General features: G+C 53.7%; 1 protein-coding gene across 1 annotated transcript in view; it reads right to left on the reverse strand.

Annotated features, from left to right (window-relative positions):
* LOC119111416 (solute carrier family 41 member 2-like) overlaps positions 1-11,770 on the reverse strand; it is an 18,818-nt gene extending 7,048 nt beyond the window's left edge. The window contains exons 1-4 of the mRNA XM_037235227.1: positions 11,765-11,770; positions 11,082-11,313; positions 10,730-11,028; positions 9,986-10,341 (exon numbers count right to left, since the gene is read on the reverse strand). Of these exons, the coding sequence (XP_037091122.1) occupies positions 9,986-10,341; positions 10,730-11,028; positions 11,082-11,313; positions 11,765-11,770 (893 nt within the window). The remainder of the gene's footprint in view (positions 1-9,985; positions 10,342-10,729; positions 11,029-11,081; positions 11,314-11,764) is intronic.
* Between the last annotated feature and the right edge of the window lie 8,903 nt (positions 11,771-20,673).

Consider the following 20,673-nt stretch of genomic DNA (forward strand, 5'->3'; position numbering starts at 1 on the left):
ACGAGCAATTACATTGACCTAAGGTCAGGCATGAAGGTCAGACCAAGGTAAAAACCAACCTGGTTTATTACACTAGTGCTTGCTGTATAGGGTAGTTTCTGGTGCACATTTGAACTTATTGATAGCAGAAAGCACATACATCTTCCATCGACTTCGTAGGGTCAGACTAGGTTATTGACCTAAAATGGCCCAGGTCAACGTTTGTTTTTCGGAACATACTGCCTAGCGTAATCTTTGTCGCTGATTTAAATGCAAACTCAGAGCAGCTTGTATGATTTTGGTCATCATAAGCACCTTCAAAAGACGACCTTTGACCTTCAAAAGGTCACACAAGGTTACTGGCCTTAACTGAGCATATGACCTTATGCTTAAACGGTTATCTAGGTTTTTGGGGCACTTTGGAGACCAGCCTGGAGCTTGACCTTGTTTGACCTAATTAGACCAGAAGGTCATGACCTAGGAACCTGGGCTTTGACCTAAGTAAGATCACGTACAGGTCAACACACCATGTAAATTTGGTGTCTCTAGCTCTCTTAGTTCCCGAGATCTAAGGGGGTCAAATTGACCCCCGCCCGAGGAAAGGGTGTCCAGCCGGCCACCCGGGCGCGTGTTAAAGCACTGCGAAGTGGGGCTGGAATCTGGTGGTTGAACTGGAAGAGTGAAGCTAGAATCTCTACTTTTCGTGTTTTGCAGCTATTCATTTATCCAGAAGACAGATTAACGCGGCGCCCGCCGTCTGGTGGCACTTGCAATGGCCGAACTTTTCGGTTTTACGGAAGTCGCAACCCAGACCATCCTTGTTCTTGCTCTCGAGGTTGCGGGCGGGCATGTTCAAACCATTTGATGCAATTTGTTCCAATAATGCATTTGAAAAAAATGAACGTTCTCAGGCAAATATGGCATGACCCTGCTCGTTTCTTAAGCTCATTTCGACCCAACCTATTCAATAATAATGAGACCCCCAATCTACTCACAATAATGGATATTTTTTCAATATTTCCTTCCGGCCAAGGGCCTCTTGAGTAGAACACCAGGGGAACACCTTCAGCCCTTGGCCGTTTCCGGTCAAGAGCTGAAGGGCTATTCCGTCCTATCGCGAAGTGTCTTCTGGCTATCATTCTGGTGACACGGGGCGGATCTCCTGGTCGATCCGGAGGCCATGAAAAGATGTATATCACATTGTTCCCATCCCTGATATGGGAGGCTATCCGACCCGCACAGTTAGCCCCGGATCAGCGCAGGAACCCTCATTGACGCAACAACATCCCTGATCACTGCAGGCAGTCCGATGGTTGTCACATAGACTCCAGTTCCGTGTATTTATGTGTTCTTCAGAGATATTGAGTTCGCCCTGACCGTAGATTGTAAATGAAATCGGGTTCCTTATTTGGCTTGACATGGCTACCCATGTTCGTCTTAAAATGCTTTAGATCATGTCAGAACTGATAACTGATAAGAAAACTACGCAATATGTCTTGAACACGCACGCTCGGAAGTCATAGCAATAACAGCCTCGACGCCCAGCGTTGCAGCTCCAGGCCGTGCGGCGTCAGCCTTCCGGCTGCAACACTAAGCGATGGCCAATGAGCGAATGAAAATATAACGCATCTTAAGGGAGATGGCTGCTGCACTAGGTAAATCGGCATGCATCTTTAATGTCGTGCAAAAGTAAGCCAAATACAACCTTAATATGAAAAGTGGGCCGATTAACATTGCTGGCCGCCCCACTCTGAAGAGGGGGGGCATGACCCCCTGCCCCCTGTTCCTTACGCCCATGAATAGGCAACAGGCTCGCTTAGAATGTCTTGTATGTTGAAGAAGGTTCAGTGACATCCAACTGAGAGCTGGGCACAGGCCCTTGCTCAGACTTGCACGGTTCATTTGCGTGCCGTGAGAGTCGGGCTCGTTTTATTAAGGGAACGTTTCACATTTGAAGATGTTGAAGCAAACATTAGAGAGGATGAATAAGCCCACTTATAAATAACGATATACTTTTAAGTGAAACAGACTGCTCTAGACAATTCATTCAGTCTCTGTTTTGTGAATAGCCCTCAATATGTCATAGACTCTGCGCCATCGCACCTTGCACAACATTGGTTGAGAGCCAATCGACGGCCGTTATATCTGGAAATCGTGCTCCACGCCAGGTATGGAACGACTCGAACTATATTTTGATGGTTTGGCCTTGATGGCCTCATTCGAGTGGAATGCCAGATTTAAATGGCGTTATTATAGGCCGCCACAGGAATGCCTGGGCGACCTCGAAATAGTCTACCCGAAATAGTCTGCACATCTTTGCGGGCGTATAGCTAAAAAAACTAGAGAGTTTGGGATCTTAAGAAGGGCAGGGCTGTAAACCACACCAAATGATGTTCAAATGGCCATTTCAGTTAAAACCCACACAAATATGGAGCACTCTCTTTAACTGTACACTCTAGTGTTGCCAGTTGGCGCTGCATGGTTAAGTGCTTCAAGTATATTTTGTGGCCATTGAGCAATCGCTTCAGTGATTTAAACCGTAAAAGGCAAGTAATGAGAAAACGCGTTTGTTTTGCCGTTGTGGACTCAGCGGCGTGGGCCCGTTTTGGCCTCATGAACCGTTGTCCTTTAAGTGTTTCCACAGCGCATTGTAAGACAACCAAAGGCAGCGAGCACAGACGGTGGGAGAGGGAGGGGAGGAAGATGCATGTAAAGAAACACTATTCCTTTCTGAAGGCATCTCAACCGCCCCGACGTCAGTGCGCCCAGGCACTTCGTCGAGTGGATCTCAGAATGTCCTCTTTTTAACTATCTCATGAATCTGCAGGGGCCTTTTCCGCGCGGTGAATATATTTGAAACCGGCTGCAGACCAGGTTTGTGGTATGCTGCATGAGTGGTGAGACATGCTCCGGGGTCTTTTCTTTCTGGTTAAGGAAGAGCGCGACACCGATTCACAGATGTGGATTGATATTGGTGTTCGTAGCTGGTCCCGTCGACTTCAACTGAATCTGAAGATCCAACTCATGCCAACGTCACGTGATTGTCTGAACCGGCGGTAATAGAGGCGAGGAAGCTGTGAATCACGCTATCACCATTGTGTAAGTAACAGATCAGGACCATCACACACGCAGAGGCAGTGCCACGGGGGAATGGTTGGTTGCGTGGTTGCGCACCCAATGATAGCGCAATGCAACATCATTAGGACTTTGGTGTGGCACGGAAAGCACGCGTCAAAAAAGCCCCTGCCCCGTTCGTGAAACATCTCCTGGTGGCGCTGCCCTCAGGTGCGCTGAGCATGAACATGCGAGGCAACATGTTTGAACTAACAAAACGGTGTGAGATGGCTCCGACGCATCACATGTTGGTTAACGGTTAGTGACATATCGGAGGCATCGGACGCATCCAACGCAGTTTGTGCCCGCGTTTGAACGCCTCCAGTGGAGAGGATCCGCCGATGGGAGCTGAGCGGCGCGCGGCCGCTGCGTGAACGCCCGGCGCACGTGACCACCCCGTGCTCAGTCCACGCAGGATGGCCCGCTGCGTCGCGTCTCCCCCCGGTGGCGCCGAATCGACAGCAGCCAGCCGAGGTCTGTCCGGCCCGGGTGCCGGCTGCAGACCTCCCCCCCCAGCCCCAGCCGCCTGCGGCGTCCGGCGGTGGCCACCCACCCTAAATTGCCTCACGTCTTACGAAACAGAGCCCCGATGGCAGCGTGCCCGGAAGCGCTACCGCCCACGCCTGCCGAAACAGGACACCGGCTCGGCGCAGCACCGGTGCTCGCCGGGCCATCTCAGTGCAGAGGCGCCGGACTGGGAGCTGCCTGACCGTGGCCGGGGAGGCCCGCTCTCGCCGGACTCCAGCCCCGGCCCGCCCGCGCCACGGGATAGCTCCAGGCCTCGCCGCTCCTCTGACCTCGGCCAGCAGTCACCTGACCTGTATTCTGGCATCGCGATAATCGTCAAGGGCGGTTGATGGGACAGCTCACGGCGAAAACAAGTCAGCGGTAACCAGACAACTAAGCCAAGGACAACCGGGCCAATGGCGCCTGAACCAGTAAAACTAAGCCAGTGCCAACAGAACCAGCAACAACTGGCCCAGCCTTAACTGAATCAGTGACAACTGGCCCATTGACAACTGCACAAATGGTAACCGGAGCAGGACATTTGGCCGAGTGACAACTGAACTGGGACAATTAGCCGAGTGACAACTGAATCAGGACAATTGGCCGAGTGGCAAGCGCATCAGGACAATGGGCCAAGGGGCAAGTGAACCAGATACAATTGACCGAGTGACAACTGAACCAGGGCAACTAGCTGAGCGACAATTGACCCGGAAACAGTTGGATTAGGACTACAGACCCATTGATAGCTGAACAAAGGACAATTGAACCGTAACTCCATAACTCCGGGACAACTTGGCCAATGACGTCTGAACCAGTAAAACTAAACCAGTGGCAACAAAACCAGTAGCAACTGGCCCAGCCTTAATTGAATCAGTGACAACTGTCCCATTGACAACTGCACTAGTGACAACTGAACCAGGACGGTTGGCCGAGTGACAACTGATCCAGAGCCAGCTGCTGCCTGCTGCCGCGTCCGGACATGGCCAGTTTTCAGTCACGGCCCCCCCTAGGCCATCCAATCTGCAAGCTGCCGAGTCCATGCCTTGGCGCGTCTTGCCGCTGCTTAGCTCGCCATGCTGTGCACGATCTAGTCTCTGTCAGCTGCGACTTCAACGCTGCCGCCCTGGAGACATTGTTAGTTGAGAAGGGTTTGTGGTCGTCGCTCGGCCGAACACCACGACCCTCAATCAAACAGGCGCGCAGCTCGCAGTGCAGGGCGACCCCGCCACAGGCACTGGCCGACACATCCGACATCCGTGTCGGCTGTGTTAGCGCCATGCAGTGCGGTGCGGCACGGACGGCGAAGAAGCTGGCCGCAGGGTGTCACTGATCCGGGTAGTCAACTGGGCTCAGCTGTCACCGTCCGGCCGTCACTGGTTCCGTCACGTGGTCAGTGACGATATGTCACTTCTGCAATACCGACCTCAGGTTACGGGATATACCCGATGGGGCAATGGCCGCTCTAATCTGCAGGGAATCGATGGCGAGGTTACGGTTGTTACGCATTTGTTGTTTGATAGTTCTTGTGGAAGAGGTGACAGACACACAATACGAGAACTCACTTCAGGTAGAAAATTAGTCAGACATAGGGCTGCGAAGTTCTCCCAATTTGGTGGGTGTTTTCGCCCAATTTGGGAGGGGAACGGCTAATAACCGTGCTTTGGTTATTTCATTTCATAAGGCGAGTAACGTCAACACGGATTTTTTTGAAATTCGAGGGGATAGTTCCTCAGTTCCAAATTACTGCCACAGCCATCATTCAGTTTGGAAAGCGACACTCCCGCGTTGGCTAATACGTCACTGGCTTTCTTTGCTTTCGATATTGCTACCTTAATGACTTCTGGACTACGCTGTATGTGCCTTATGTAGAGAGTGAGCAGATCACTGCGTCCGTAGTTCGCTTCGAAAGAAAAAATCGAATGGAAAAAGTTGACATGGCTTCAAGTCGACTGGGACAAAAGTCGAACCGAAAAAAGTCGAAAGACAAAAAGTATAAATGATCAAAAGCCGACGGGATAAGGGTCAAATCGGAAAAATGAAACTAAAAAACGCACGGGGTTAAATAAAGACCAACAGGGACATAAGTCGAGGCGAAAAAAAGTCAAAGGGCCCAAAAAGTCGACAAAATCAAAGTCATCCAGGAAAAAAAACGAGATTTAAAAAGTCAATGGACTAAGGTGGACATGGATAACAAACAAGTAGAAAAGACCAAAGACCAAAATCCCAAAGAGACAAAAGCCAGAAGAATGTGAACAAGCACTTCTGAGAGGGTTTGTGCCAAAGATTTTGAGTTGGGAGTTTTTTTTCCAGGAGCCTGCTGGACAAAATGGAGCATTCTCAAAGGGGCCTTCAGGGCAGTGTTGTTTTCAGGGGGGGAGGGGCATCGAGAGCATTTGGCCTCTAATTAACTGTCGCATGTATATACCCACCAAATAAATGGTCGACAATTCGAACATGCCGAGTGTGACCTTTTGGTTAGTTAGCACAGAGCATCGCCATCGTTAAACGGGGCCACCTGTTCCAGAAAAGAGCCCCTGATGAGTAGAGGAATCCCCTAATCCAGAACAGAATGCTTCCGATTCACGAAGTGGGGTTTGCAAATCTAGCAAACGGGCCCCGGTATGTCCAAACAGGGCATCCTGATCCGGAACCCGAGGCCATCTGATGCATGAAAGGGGCCTCCTGATTCGAAAATGTGGCATCCTGAACATATAGGATGCCTTTTAACCCAGAAAAGAAGCCTCCTAGTTCGCAACGGGGTCTCTCGAGCCAGTAAATGGGCCTCCTCAACATAATATTGGGCCTACTTGCCTAGAGCATGGGCTACATTACGCAGAAAGGTGGCCTGATCCAAAAAGTGGGCCTGTTGATGAAGAAAAGGCTCTTATAAGCCCAGCCTATCTCAATAGCTCAGCTACGCGGCCTACTCACTAGCTCAGCTATGTGGCCTCCTTGACCTGAATTCTGATAATCTACGGGTAGGTAAAATGTGTTTAATCTTGATAGTGAGGCTTCCCAGCAATTTTGACGGCAAACCATAGGTTTCCTTCGTCTTTCAAAGACCTGGTCGGGCGTGAGCTGCCGGAAAAACCATGGCTTTCGCTGAGAGGACTTCACGGTTTACTAAGGGAGGGGAGGGAGATTTGCGGCCACTGGTGGAGATTTGCCCCCTCCCCCCTCCCCCCAGTTCACATGTTTAAAATAAGTTCTGTCCTGTCTGATCGCGTACGGTCACGCGCATTGCCGGTCTGGCGGCGTCCGGTTCGGTCCTGTCCCGTCCCATCTGGTTCCATCTGGTCTCATCCGGTTGTGATCCGATCCGGTGCCATCTTCGCTCTCACCTGGTCGCTCCGGGCATTGCCTGGCCCCGTACTATTTTTTCGCCGCTTTCGTCCCCATTCAGTTCCATCTATCTCCCACGATGACGTTCAGCTTCAAGTCGTTTTGACTACTGGTACTCCTGCATATCGAGTTGGCCTTTTAACGCTTGTCGATGTCCTGACTCTATTTATTCCGTCTGTACTCCTATCCCCTTTAACTTTATGTCCGTTAACTTTCTCCCATTTTTTTTCTTTATCCTTGTCGACTTTTATCCCTTCGACTATTCTCCGATCCTACTTTTATCCCTGTCGACTTTTTGTGCTTTGAATTTGTTTCCGGCTCGCCTTTGGTTCGGTTGACTTTTATCCCCTTGGCTTTTTCATTCGGCATTTTTCCATCTGACTTTTTTGCCTGGAACCGGTTTACCTAGCATGCCGGCTGAGCGCGGTCGGCCCTGTCCTTGCCGGAAATCCGGCCGCGCGGGGTTTGCAGCGCGTGCCACGCCCTCCGCATAGTTGGCTATTGTTTTAAGGGCACGTGCGAGATGTTCTACAGCAGCAACATATCGATTGGCTGGTTCCGACGGAGTGTCAAGACGAGTGCAACAAACTACCATCTGTAATGCATGCCTGCGTTTATTAGGATCTTCTTCATGCCGAAAGACACACACGAAAGACAATTAGAGAACCAGCTCTTCCTTTAAATGCACACATATATGTCATAACAGCACGCTTGATTTGTGACATGGCACTGTCTTTGCACCGGTTTTTGTAACACAGACGATTGTTAGCACCGACAGATTCCTCTACAAAAGCGACGGTCTGTGGGCCCACTGACATGCACCCCCCCCCCCCCCCCCCAATGTTCTTGGGTGTTCATGGCAGCGCGAAGCTAGGATCGGCTTGAAAGTTGGGCAATAGCTCCCGCTCAGCCTGTTCCCAGACCCTTGAACTCACGCCACCCTTCGTGATCTGCCACATTAACAGCCAATGGGGAAGAAACGCAACCCACGTCATTTCCGCGCCCAGTGTGCAAAAAAGTATAGCAACCCCCTGTTGTTCTGTAATTTTTCCTAAAACAATCTTGATTACTGTTGTTTGGGGCGCCAGCCGTAGTGGCCATTCCGCGCCCATTTCGTCCGAGGCTGTCCATGACTTACGTTGGGGACATCGGGGAAGGGGGTTTGGCGGAGCCAGACATAGACGCAACGGGGAGCGACATTTTGGACAGCGTAACATTGCGCTCCAGTGTGGTTGCGAACGATGCCGAAATGCTTAAAATGTTTTTAGATGGTAACTTGTGGGAGGGGCTCTCGCCCAGTGTAGCCAATGTGCAACCAGGGGAGGAGAATAACCACAAATACGCAACGTACTTGAAGATGGCCCATACGACCATTTCAAGTTACCTCAAATGGCTGAGCGTTCAGACTGAGTGTAACGTCGCATGGCCGTACCTCATTCCCCGCTGGGAGCTGCTGGGTCCCTTCCCGAGCCTACTCAGCCTCCCCTCCCCAGCATCATTTCTAGTCCCGCCGCTCGCCTCCTCCACAGACCGCTGGCTCCAAGCAGTCTGTAGCTCCTCCACTGCCCGCCCATATCTGCCCATCTCTGCGGAAAACAGGATTCGCAACCTGCTACGCAGCAACATCACCCCAGCCACCCACGCGAGCCAACACTAAAAAACACAACAAAGACACAACCACATGCAAAAACCAGTGACGACTGTCCACATCATAGTCCGTGCGCAGACTGGATCAGCAGGAGGCCTCCATCCCAGGCCTCCAGCACACAGAACGGCGATTCAGCATCGAGCGGAGTCATCAGATAGGTCAGAAGTAAGAAAACCCACACACTGCTGCATCGGAGGGCCCCACGTGGTACGGAGATCTATTGGTGGGTCAGGGGCGTCGGCGAGGGGCGTGTAGCGCACGAGCAGCAAGTGACGGAAGAGCCAAAGTAGCCCACAGCAGGTCCTGATACACACAATGAATGTCTGAATCAGCGCTGCACTCTGGTCCACGCGGTTGCTCCTACAGCATTCTGGTCCACACCGGTTCGAAAAGCACACGGTCGCACGTTCGACCGGGGGAGGGAGGGGGGGGGGGGGGGGCGGGCGGCAGAGCACCCCGACTGCCCGCAGTCCAGCGAATACTACTCGGGGCACGCGGTCCGGCATGTATGCTAGTCTATGCAGAGGCTCTAAAAAAAAGTCCAGCATAGAAGGCATGTCCAGGAGACCCCCAGACTAACGTATGGGGGGTCCGAGAGGCCCATATTTGCGCCGGATTCCCGGGAAGCCCTAGTCCGTACGCGGTTCTCTGGTGTTCTGTAGCCGGTCACAGGCACCTCGGCGCCTACAGAGTCGCATGTCTTCCAGGTGTCCTGAGGACACCTCAGGTCTTTAAATTCCAGAGACGCGTTACGGCTTTCATGCTGTCTGGAGGGTGCCCCATGCTTCACAGTTAACGGGAACGTTCCATGTATTCATGGCGTCAATAGAGCGTTCCATGTCTTCACGATGCTCTCAGCTTCCATGTCTGCAAGATGTCCCGGGAGCGCACCAGGTCCTTATAACTTTCGAACGTCCCATCTTCCACGTCTGGGCGACATCCCAGACATGTCTGCCCATGCCGGCCCAGGCATCATCGCCATCGAGAGAGCTACCCAGGTCTTCACAACCTCCGGACGCCGCCGCGTGTTATTGCCAAGTTCCGGGAACGCCCCAGCTCTTAACAAACTCCCGCAGGCGCCTCAAGTTTTCAAGACACCAGGCGAGCGCTCCGAGCCCCCACACTGTCCAAATAACGCCTCTGGTCTACACGATGTCGGGAGACCGCCGCGGGTCTGTACGATAACGCCTCTGGTCTCCACGATGTCGGGAGACCGCCGCGGGTCTGTACGATAACGCCTCCGGTCTCCACGATGTCGGGAGACCGCAGCGGGGCCCGGCAACGCCCAGAAGGTGTGGACCCAGGTCTTGTAACGTCAAGCGAGCCCCAGGTCTCCGCAGTAACCGACGAGCCCCATTGATCTAGGAGGTCGCCCTCATGGCGGCAGCAGCCTACACGGGCGAACCGGACACCGCCAGCAGATGGTCGATGCCCTCGTCGCTGACGCTGCAGGGGATCGGCACGCCGTGGCTGGGCTCGCGCGGCAGCTGCGCGCGCAAGTACAGCTCGCGTGACTTCTCCTTCTTCAAGCGCTGCCGGCTGACGCGGTTGATGTGCTTCGGATCGAGGTCCATCAGGCGGCAGAGGCAGAGCCAGCGGTTGCCGGCCAGGTCTGTTACAGCGCGGAAGCCGGTACCGTCCTCGCCGGGCGCCGCGCGTCGCAGCGTGATCATCAGCGACGCGTCGCGCATGGTGGCGCCGATGCTGTAGCGCTGCATGGCCACCACCGGGTCGGTCGATTCCTCGTCCGCCTCGGCCACCACGCGCGTCCAGCGCGGCGACGAGAACGGCGCGGCGAACGCCTCCTGCAGGCGGTCGCGGCCGGCCTCGGTGGCCGTCAGCTGGTCGTGGCGCTGCGCCGTCAGTGTAGGCCCGGACCCGGCCAGCCGCTGGCCGCGCAGCACGCGGCCCAGAAACGACTGCGGCGGCGGGCCCGGCCCGGCCAGGCAGCAGCCGGCCGGCGGAGGCGGCGCGGCGGCGTCCGGTGCGCAGACCGCCTCGCTCGTGCAGAGGACGGTGAACATGAGGTGCGTCCAGATGTCGAGCAGCCGGTCGGGCGCATGGGCCGGCCGGTCGGGAAGCGCCGCCGCCACGGCCGCCAGCAGGTGAGCCCGGTCAGCGCCGGCGCGTGCCCCGTACAGGAAGCGGGCCGTTCATGAACACGCGCAGGTTGTTCTGCGGGCTGTCGAGAAGTGCACGCAGCGCGCGGTCGACGCGGCCGAACTGGCCAGAGAACAGGTCCAGCGGGCAGTAGCCGCTCACGTGCTGCACCGTGCCGCGCTTCAGCTTCAGGTACTGCTTCATGCAGAAGCTGCACACGCCCAGGTCGTCGTCGGCGGCCAGGAAGCCCTGCTTGGCCTTGATCTCAACGCTGAAGACGTGCGGCGGCGGCGACGGGCAGCGGTGGCGGCGACGGGAAACACGGCGCAGTCGTCCATCTTGAGCGCCAGACCGCCGGCGTTGATGGCGTGGTGACGGCGGCGCGGCGGGCGTCGCTCCTCGATGTCGGCAGCCAGCCGGCGCCGCTCGTCGGCCGCCAGCCGCACAACCTGCCACGGCGTGCCGTCCGCCTCGCCTAGCAGCGGCGCGATCACATGGTTGCGGTAATCGGCGAGGCGACGCAGGCGCGCCACCGGGTCGGCGTGGGCCGTCTTAGGGAAGCGCAGCACGCGGCCCTGGCGCGGCAGGCTGATGACGATGTTGGCGCCGCCCTCGGCCCGGTACTGCCAGTCGGCGCCGGCCGGGTACGGCTCCAGCGGCACGGCATCGGCCGGCGCGGCCGCCGCCTCCGCCAGCTCCGACATCCGCCTGGCGACACGAAGCCGGCGTCACCGATGGCGTCAGGGACAGGCACGGCGCGTGCAGATCGGGCCACCACGCGCCTGTCCGCGGCGGAGCCCCGGGTCGGCTGGACCAGCCCCGACGGCATCAGACCTCGGCCGACTGCTGTCCGCCCGGCGGACGGCGAGCCGCAACAGACCCGCGCCGACATGTCCCACATCAACAGTCAGCGACCAGCACGCCTTCTCCGTACGCCAGCTCAACACATCCCCCTCACATCTGGGGACCCCCGCCGGCGGCGGCGGCCGGCCGGGCAGCGCCCCAGGGTCGGTACGGCGCGCCCGGCGTCGCTCACATGCCGTGCCGGGCGGGTGTGCAGCCCCACCGACCGACCGTCATAACGGCACAAACCGGACACGGGCGAGGGCGGGTGCAGGTGTTCACCCACCTGGCTGCGACCTGGCGAGTCGCCGCGATTTGCTGAATGGGCCCCAGAGTTAAACCCGCCGCAGTACTTTACTACCGCTGCAATAGGGTCGTGGAATCGGCCTATCTCTCGCCGACATTAATGAGATTTAACCACGCCATGCTCACGGGGGCTGCACTCGCTGGTCGAGACAGAGAAGCTCATAGGCACAAACACAGTATATCAGTAAGCACGTCACGGTCCAGGTATCATTCCAACAGATCTTGCGATGGTCCTACTGTCCGCCAGGATGTTGCGGCCAGCCGCGAGGCGCCTTTCCTAAGAGGCTTGAAGAAAAGCTCACCAATCCTTGACGTTTTACACAACAATTATCACCCAAGAGGCGAAAGCTTAGGGGGCGTGACTCAATTGCATTGCAAACTTCGCAGCTTTAAGGGAGTGTTCCACATTTACATGGGGTTTTAACTGACACGGCCATCCTGAAGACCTCCCGGTACCGTTCACAATCCTACCCTTCTTAAGGCCTAAGCCCCTCTAGTTTCTGAGCTAAACGCCCGGGAAAATGGGGAAAGATATGTCGGAACGAGTATTGTAAATTCACCATGGCATTCGTGACATCTTTACAGCGTCATTCGAATCCCGCCATTCTATCTGCCATGGGGCGATCAAGGCCAACAAAGATATGACTGGCAAATCATTTATATCTGGCGTTCGTGGGTGCGATTTCCAGATATAACGGCCGTCAATTGGCTTTAAATGAATGCCGTGCAAGGTACGATCACGTCATCAAACCATGACGCAATGAGGAGCATATTTGCTAACCAGAAAATTGTACTGTCTGGAGTAGTCATTTCCACTGTATACCAATAGTTGTAAAAAGTATACCAGTAGTTACAAAAAAGTATACCAATAGTTATAAGTGCGATTGTTTCATCATAGCTGATGCTTGCTTCAATATCTTCACATGCGAAACACTCCCTTTAAGTGTGGGCACAGCTGGTGGCTAATGCCGAGCAGAGCTCATGGGTCGGCCGCCCGCTCCTTTCGGCCCGCACCACAACCCGATCAGGTGTGGTCGTGGGCGTCGCTGCATCCCCGCAATCGGGCAATGCATACCGCTGACTTTGGACCGCGGCCGAGCCGGTACAGACCGGCGCGTGATCGAACAACCGCCGGTGGGGTGAAACAGCACAGCGGCAGCAAGCGCTCCGCTGGCAATGCTCGCCCAATGGCACCTAAGCGACGCTCTCATTCAGTTTATGTATCAATCCCGCGGGCTCAAGGACATGGAGACCGTCTCGCCCGCCGCAAGAGGTCCAAAAAATCTAAAAAAATGCAAGGCGTTCAAACATTAAGGCCACCCACGTTGCTCTGACAGACAACTGTAGTGTTTCTGCGTTCCGCAGCACATGTCAGGCTGCTCCTACTCCGGCTGCGTATGCGTACATTCCCACCACGCCAACTCAGTCAAAAACAGTTTTCAGTTTGCCCCCCAGTTTTCGTACCGCACTTCGTTTGTGTCACGAGTCGCGGGACCATCCGATCGCTGTGGGTGCGGGCGACTGCCTCCCCGCTCGGCCTGCTGCACCAGCAGGTGGCTGGCGCGTGTTATTGCCTGTCAGAGCGGCCTCGATAGTCGGAGCCGGCGCTGCTGACGGCCGGCCTGTTCACTCTCCGACCGGCCCCGCCGGACACGGGGTCAGCATGCGCCAGCCAGCCAGACGACAGGGTGGGAGGGGGGGGGGGGGGGGGGGCGGGCACGGGCCGGCAAACACGGCGGACGGGCCGGGAACGATGCCAGCCGCCCACGCTGGCCGGCCTGGCAGCGTATCGCGGTCTTCCACCGGCGGTTGTTTGATCGCGCGCCGGTCTGTACCGGCTTCGCCGCGGGTCCAAAGTCAGCTGTATACATTGCCCGATTACGGGGATAGCGCGGCGCCCACGACCACACCTGACCCGATGTGATGCGGGGCGAAAGGAGCAGGCGGCCGACCCCATGACTTCCTCTCGGCCAGCCGTCTCAACACTTCAGCTGAGAAGTTCGTAATGTGTTTTGGTCACGCCCCGAAGCTTTCGCCTCTTGAGCTGATTTGGTGTAGTTGAGTAAGTTTCTAAAAAAAATTCAAATCGCTCAATGGAAGAGACCAAGCTTGTTAACGCTCGCCAGTGTAGATGGCTGTGACGCAAGCCTTGGTCTTTAGGATGGATATTCCGAAGGGCTCACTAGGTCATAACTAACTTCGGGAAAGCTAATTCTGAAAGCATTTTTCAACTTATCTAAACATTCTGACTTGCCACAATCTCCACCTAACGAAAGACAGCCTTGCTCTCGGGAGTTCGCACGTGCAGATGCAAAAACTCGTGGTTCCGCGACGAGTCCTTGACGCTGCATATGCGGCACCGCCCGGCTTAATGAAGCTATGTCTAGCGGACGTTCCTAATACTTGTGACAGGACAGGGTCGCATCAGGAGAAGTCCTGAAGCTTGGGCCGGATCAGCTCACGAGACCGTTAAATCACGAGCCAAAATGACAGTGTGACGTAATTGTCCATGAAGGCCACATTCCATGCAGGCAAAGCCTTGAACCATCCCCAAAAATATAAAATTATTTCACTGTGAGATGAACGTTTGGTTAGTTGTAAAAGCTGCTACTATTTCTAGGACAAAGTGGTTTACTATTAAATGATCTCAGCTGAGCTCAAGTTATTGTCTGAAAGTGCAGGGCGGCATACTGATGCTTGGACACAGAGCCAGCGCTCTGAAGCGGACAAATGGCGCGTAATGTAGAGTGAAAAGCGCGATTTGGCGTTACTGGACTCGGGCCTGACGGGCAAAACCGAAGGAATCACCCGAATGCGACAGCTTTAAGTTATAACGGAGACATGAGCAGCCATGGACAGCGCGGGGCAGATATTCGTCGGTGAAATACCCCACACGAATTACAATACTACTCATTCCTCACGATTCTTGCGCAAAATTTGTGCCAAAATGTACCTCAAAACCAATTTCACACGAAACATACGAAAAACGATACGTCGCGTTATCTGACTTTTCCGTTGCATTAGTGGCCTGGCAGACTTGGCTCAATCTGCGACAGCCACTCCCTGGCACTGGCCACCGCCGACACCGCACCACGCGCGGCTGCGCTGCCAACCCGCCCCCACTCCGGCGTCAGCGGGGGCCGCCTGAGCGCCGCGACGCCGGCTGCCAGCCGTCCGGGGACCCGTCTGGCTTGCGAGCCGGCGGCACGACCTCCGGGTTTACCTCCGAGGTCGCCGGCGCGTTTGACAGCCGACGCCAGGCGCACCGTCAATCGGCCGCTGGCAACACGGCCGTCACGAGAACGCCGGCCAGACAGCCGATCACAGGCGGCAATATGGGCCAGAGGCTGGCGCTGTGGCGCGGGCGAGGGGCGGCTCCAGACGGCAGCCGCAGGCGGTCGGCTGTTCAGATGATGTGACGGCACAACTGTCACCACATCACAGTCGTGTGCTGGTAAAACTAGTGCACCACTTCTAGGCGGCGAACTTCCGTGTGTTAAACTCTACGGGCATAACTCAACATATATTGGCAAAACGTCAATCCGGCACTGCTGTTGTGTAACAGCTCCCATGGACAAAGCAATCGCACACCACTTCTACAAAACCGCCAACAAACTTCTACGCGGCTATCATTCTATAAACACGAATCCTACCACGACGTCACTGCCGCGGACGAAACGTGAAAGCGAAACTTCTGGAGTTCATATCATGATCAACAGAATGGAAACGTAAAGAAAGATAACCACCTTCAAGCTGAAATTTACAAACTGCTCTTTTACGTAACCATGTTTGGATTGTGTGATTTTCCGATTGCACGCCAGTTTTCTCACGTGATTCTTCAGTAACTCGGTTTTTTCCGTTGAAATGGCTATTTCGTAAAACTTCTTCCACCGGACTCAATGTTGGTGACTATCATTAACCGCATTCGTATTCAACCGCAGGCGAAGTCGGTGTCCAGAAAACTTGACTGCTAAATTGCTTTTGTCATCATCCGTATGGAAGCCTGCACTCATTTCGGTGCGCCTTTGATATCCCTACAAAGCGAGTGAACGAGAGGAAAGAGCCAAAGAACACAGTCACACAGGAGAAACCAATCTGAGTCCGTCTTGTCTGCCTTCTTGTTGCATAGAATTCGTGAATTTCTCAGAATAACAAAGACGTATGCATGAAGTAATAGTTCAACAGAATGCAGGAGGCTGCACATGTTTGATTATAAAGTCACAAAACTGATTCATTTAAGTTAAACAACCTGAGATATGCATGCCAGATCACAGCTGATTCCTAGAATTCTCGGTCATCGTACGGAGGGATAAGCTGCCCCAGCAGTCCGTGATGTATCTCGGAGAGTATGGAGGATATAAGCTACAGGTGAATAGTCAGAGGATTGGAACATTATATATATATATATTCATAAGATTAATATGCTTCCACATATAACATAATGTAAGTCTTTGCACATTCTATGCACACACAATATGACGATTATGTTGGGATAATGATCAAACAGCACATATCAAGCCGACAAACAAAACCCAGGAAACACTGCATTTGGAACAATGAAATAAATAAACAAAACCACTTACTACATTTTATTTATGTCATGCATGCTTTTACTACTTCAAGACATTCCGAACAAGCTGAGAACTAACGACTTAGGCTTCGGCGCAAGGTGTCAACTCCACTGGCCGTCAGCAGCACCAAAGCCACGCCCACAAGCATGAGGCAAATCCATTAAGCCATTCACAGGGAGCAGCCAGCTGCCATCAGGCAAATGATCGCCATAATACTCAGAGTGAAAGGGTCTGTTAGAGATATGGCTCCAAACAGCTTTTTAAGTGTATCCTTTAGTGCAAATGAACTGCTTAATGCATAGTTTGCATGACCTAGTTGTGATTTCTAAATCACATGTCAGAGAAAACTTGCTTGGTGCATTGATTAAAGCATGCTTTAGAGATAGCTTTCATAGGTGACACTCACCATTCAAAGCCTTCTGAATTTAGCTTCCAAAAATGAGTGGAAAACCAACTGAGTGCATCCTTACAAACACAAGGGTGGTATTATAGAACAAGTGGAAAACCAACTGAGTGCATCATCACAAATACAAGGGTGGTAATATACAAACAACCAGAAATTTGCCGATGATGCCATGTAACACCCAGTGTTTGCAAGTGCTCTATCCCTATTCCATTCCTAGCAAATGGTATGTGCTGCAACCCCCTTCTTAGGTTCTGAGGGGCCTCTTGTTACTTCTGACCTATGATTAAGGGCCTGCTTTGAGGACATCGAAAGCCAGAAAGACCGTCCGGGGGTTACATCCAGAGACTCCAGCCTCCAGGGCCGGGCACTCCCGTGCCAGCCAGGAGGCCCTGCACATTGATCAGGGGCCTCTTGAGTCAATGGGGGCCTATATGCCAGTCAGATACCACCCATAACATAGTTGGCTCCATGTCAGCATGGACCTGAGGGCCCATTCCAAAAGCAGGGATAAAGCAGGAGTCAGCTATGTACATTGGTTGGGCCAATGTAAATCACTGTCAATGTGCCAGGATGCAGGAGGTACCAGGCAACTGAATGACATGCACAGCCACTTTCAAATGTCAATTATTTGCAGCTGCATCTGTCAATTTAGGACAGAGTATTATAATTAACTAAAAATTAGCTTATAATTTTTCACCAAATAACATATTCCCAGTAACATCAGATGTGCTATGTGACTGAAGGTGGCACATAGCTATTGGAATATATCATGTGATGTTCATCATAAGGTGGTATTTTTAATTTTTTGTGTGGAAAAGTTTTAAGTCTGCAAGATCTGGAGCTCAAGGCCTTCCCTAGGTTACATCAATTCAGTGATATTCCTTAGATGCATAGTACATGAACAGCCAACAGCCAAATCCATGAATCTGCCTGCCACATCAGGCCACCATAGCCTGTTGTTGACCAGCATCAGTTTTGATCAGTTTTTTGACAACGCATATGTACGCTGGTGCTGGCCAGCGTCATATATTCATAAAATCACACCACAATTGTGCTTGTATCAGTACTCTGTTAGCAAGAGTACCTGTGTGGGCGCGTGCAAACCCACGAACAGTATTGTTGACGACCCGACCCAGTTCCCCAGTATATACCACAACTCCGATCGTGCATGCATTTCAAGCACCCAGGCCGATCATTTCTCGTGAGAGAATGGGAGCGAATTCGCAAGAATATCTTACCGAAACTTGCGTGCCGCAGGAGCGCACCGGCAACACGCGCCACCCACCGCGACGAGCTCAGAGCAATGCGCCATGATCAAGACGAACAGCGTGTTTTTGTTTCAAGTCGCTAGCGACTTTTTCCGACCAAATAACTCAGGATATCTCTGGGAGTTCTAGTTTACTGAAATTCACCAGAAATGCTGCCAAATTACTGCCAATCAATGCTTGATGCTATTAAATGCGAGAGTGTGAAAGTTTACGGGATCAGCCTCAGCCCCCAACCACTCTCACCTACAGTTTCCACCATGCCTGGTAGCGCAGGCAGAGGGGCACAGAGGGCACGTAGCCCGCTTAGGTTCCGAGGGCCCTCCGGGCCCCTCGGGACCTGCGAAGAAGGGCTCAATTTGAGGGTCCTAAGGGCCCAAAAGGCTAGCCGGATGTCTACCATGGGCACGGCCCACAGTACCGGGCACTCTCATGTCAGTAAGAGTGCCCTGCGCGCTGAGCACGGGCCCTCCTGAGCTGATAACGGGCTACATATCATTCAGGCACTACCAATAACACACAGTCGGCTCCGCGTTGGCACGAGCCTGCGGGCCCATTTCCCAAGCAGGGACAAAGCAGGAGCCAGCGATTTGCAATGGTCGGGGCCCCAGCGTCTGTCAGTAACCCGCATCGCCCAGCAAGGGGCCTTGTATTGGCAAGAGCCTCCGATCGGCTAGAGGTAGCATTCAATGAGGCCCGAAGAGGGGCCCGAGCGGCCCGCCGGAACCGATGAACAAAGGCTTGGTTGGAGGGCACGAGAACCCAAAGATCTGGCTGTAGATTACATAAAAAAATCGCAGCGTGTAGGGCTGTGGCCTGAAATATCAGTCAGAGGTCCTCTGACACTGTTTGAGGACCCCTTGAGGCAATGCGGCTGTCGCAACCGGCCAGAGGCCACGAACACCGAACAGTTGGCTCTCTGTCAGGATGAAGCCTGGGGACCCATTTCCCAAGCAGGAGCAAGGCCGGGGCGCCACGATTTGCATTGGGTCTGAGGTCCCGAAATTATTGGGTTTCTGTGTCTGTCAGGGGCCCACAGTGTCTAACAGGAGATCATGCGTCGACTGGTGGCTCCGAGTCGGTCGCGGGCTTTGAAGAAGTCCGAAGAAGAGCTGGAGGGCCCCTCGGGACCAAAGATCAAGAGCCCGATTGGAAGGCCCATTGCCTTTTTGATTGATGACCACGGGCCCGAAGGACTAGCCGTAAGCTTCACCAGGAACGCCTTCCTACCCGTAAGGCCGTGAACTCAAACACCGGTCGGAAGGCTTCTTGCATCGATTGGGAGCCTCTGCTCGTGCGGGCCTCTATTTCGGCCAGGGGCCATCTACCAACACTGAGCAGTTGGCTACATGTTGGTCTGAGCCCTGGGGGGGGGGGGCTATGCCTAAGCAAGGGCAAGGCTAAACACGCGATTTGCATTACTTGGGGTCACTGAAGCCATGATGGTGTCGGTCAGTACCCAACAGGAAGTCCTGCGTCGACAAGTGACCCGAGTCGTCAAAAGCCGTGTTTGCGGGGGTCCAAAGGACCCCTCGTTACCAAAGATCACGGGCCGATTAGAATCGGGGCCCGGCTCCTCACCTACATTGCTGTGACCTGAAATATGAGTCTAATGACTTTTATAAGGGCCCTCTTATTAGGGCTCGGCCAGGCCGCCTTCTATCTCGACCGGGTGCAAAAAGTCATCACTTTCGCGGCCAGGATCGTCTCGGGTGCGCCAAAATCGTATTGCACCGGTGGCAATATCCTGGCCTGGGGCAGAATCAGTGACCTTGTTACGCGCCGCGACCACATCGACGTTTTCAAGGTCCTAAATGGCCCCCGTGCCACCTTGGCGATCCGGTCGCTGTTCACCCCTCGGACCGCCATGAGTGAGCGCATCATGAGGTGGGCGGTGGCCGGCGCTTTGGTGGGCGTTTTCTTATGGTGCGGCCTCGTCCTGGCACCACCTGCCACCGGCCGTTATGACCTCCCAGAGCCGTACCGCACCCGTGTCTGAACTTGACCAAAGTTACGTAATTTGTTCAGTGCATTAGCGAGGAACACTTTTCACACACCCATATGCATATATTCAAAGTCAAACATACCCGTCTTTTCCAAATCGGTCAAGTTTAGGACAGTAGTTTTATCCGAGGAATGAGGCTTAGACTACTATCTTAAACTTGACCGATTTGGAAAAGACGGGTATGTTTGACTTTGAAGGCCTTTCTTAAGCTCTTGACGCATTTTCATCATCGCTGCATCTTCCTTTATATCGTGTAACTCGTAATTCATTGACTCGAATCAAACATTAAGCCATACATATAGAAGAACCGTAGAAAACGCATGGCACGAGATGAGAGACGTGGTGTGGTTCTTTCCCCATCATATAGGGCCTCAACACTGCGCCAAATAGTCGACTCCAAGTCCGTCTGAGCCCTGGGACCCCATTCCCAAACGGGAACATGGCCCAGGTCCGCGATAAGCAAGGTTCGAGGTCCTTGACACAATGCGGGGGCTCCTGTATCGGTCAGGGTCATAGTGCCTAACAGGGTGTTCTGTGTCAACAAGGGGCCTCGAATCGGTTAGGAGAACATTTGTTCAACAGGGACG

The sequence above is a fragment of the Pollicipes pollicipes genome, unplaced genomic scaffold, assembly GCF_011947565.3.
Source record: "Pollicipes pollicipes isolate AB1234 unplaced genomic scaffold, Ppol_2.1 Scaffold_7261;HRSCAF=8764_pilon_pilon_pilon, whole genome shotgun sequence".
NCBI classification, from domain to species: domain Eukaryota; kingdom Metazoa; phylum Arthropoda; class Thecostraca; order Pollicipedomorpha; family Pollicipedidae; genus Pollicipes; species Pollicipes pollicipes.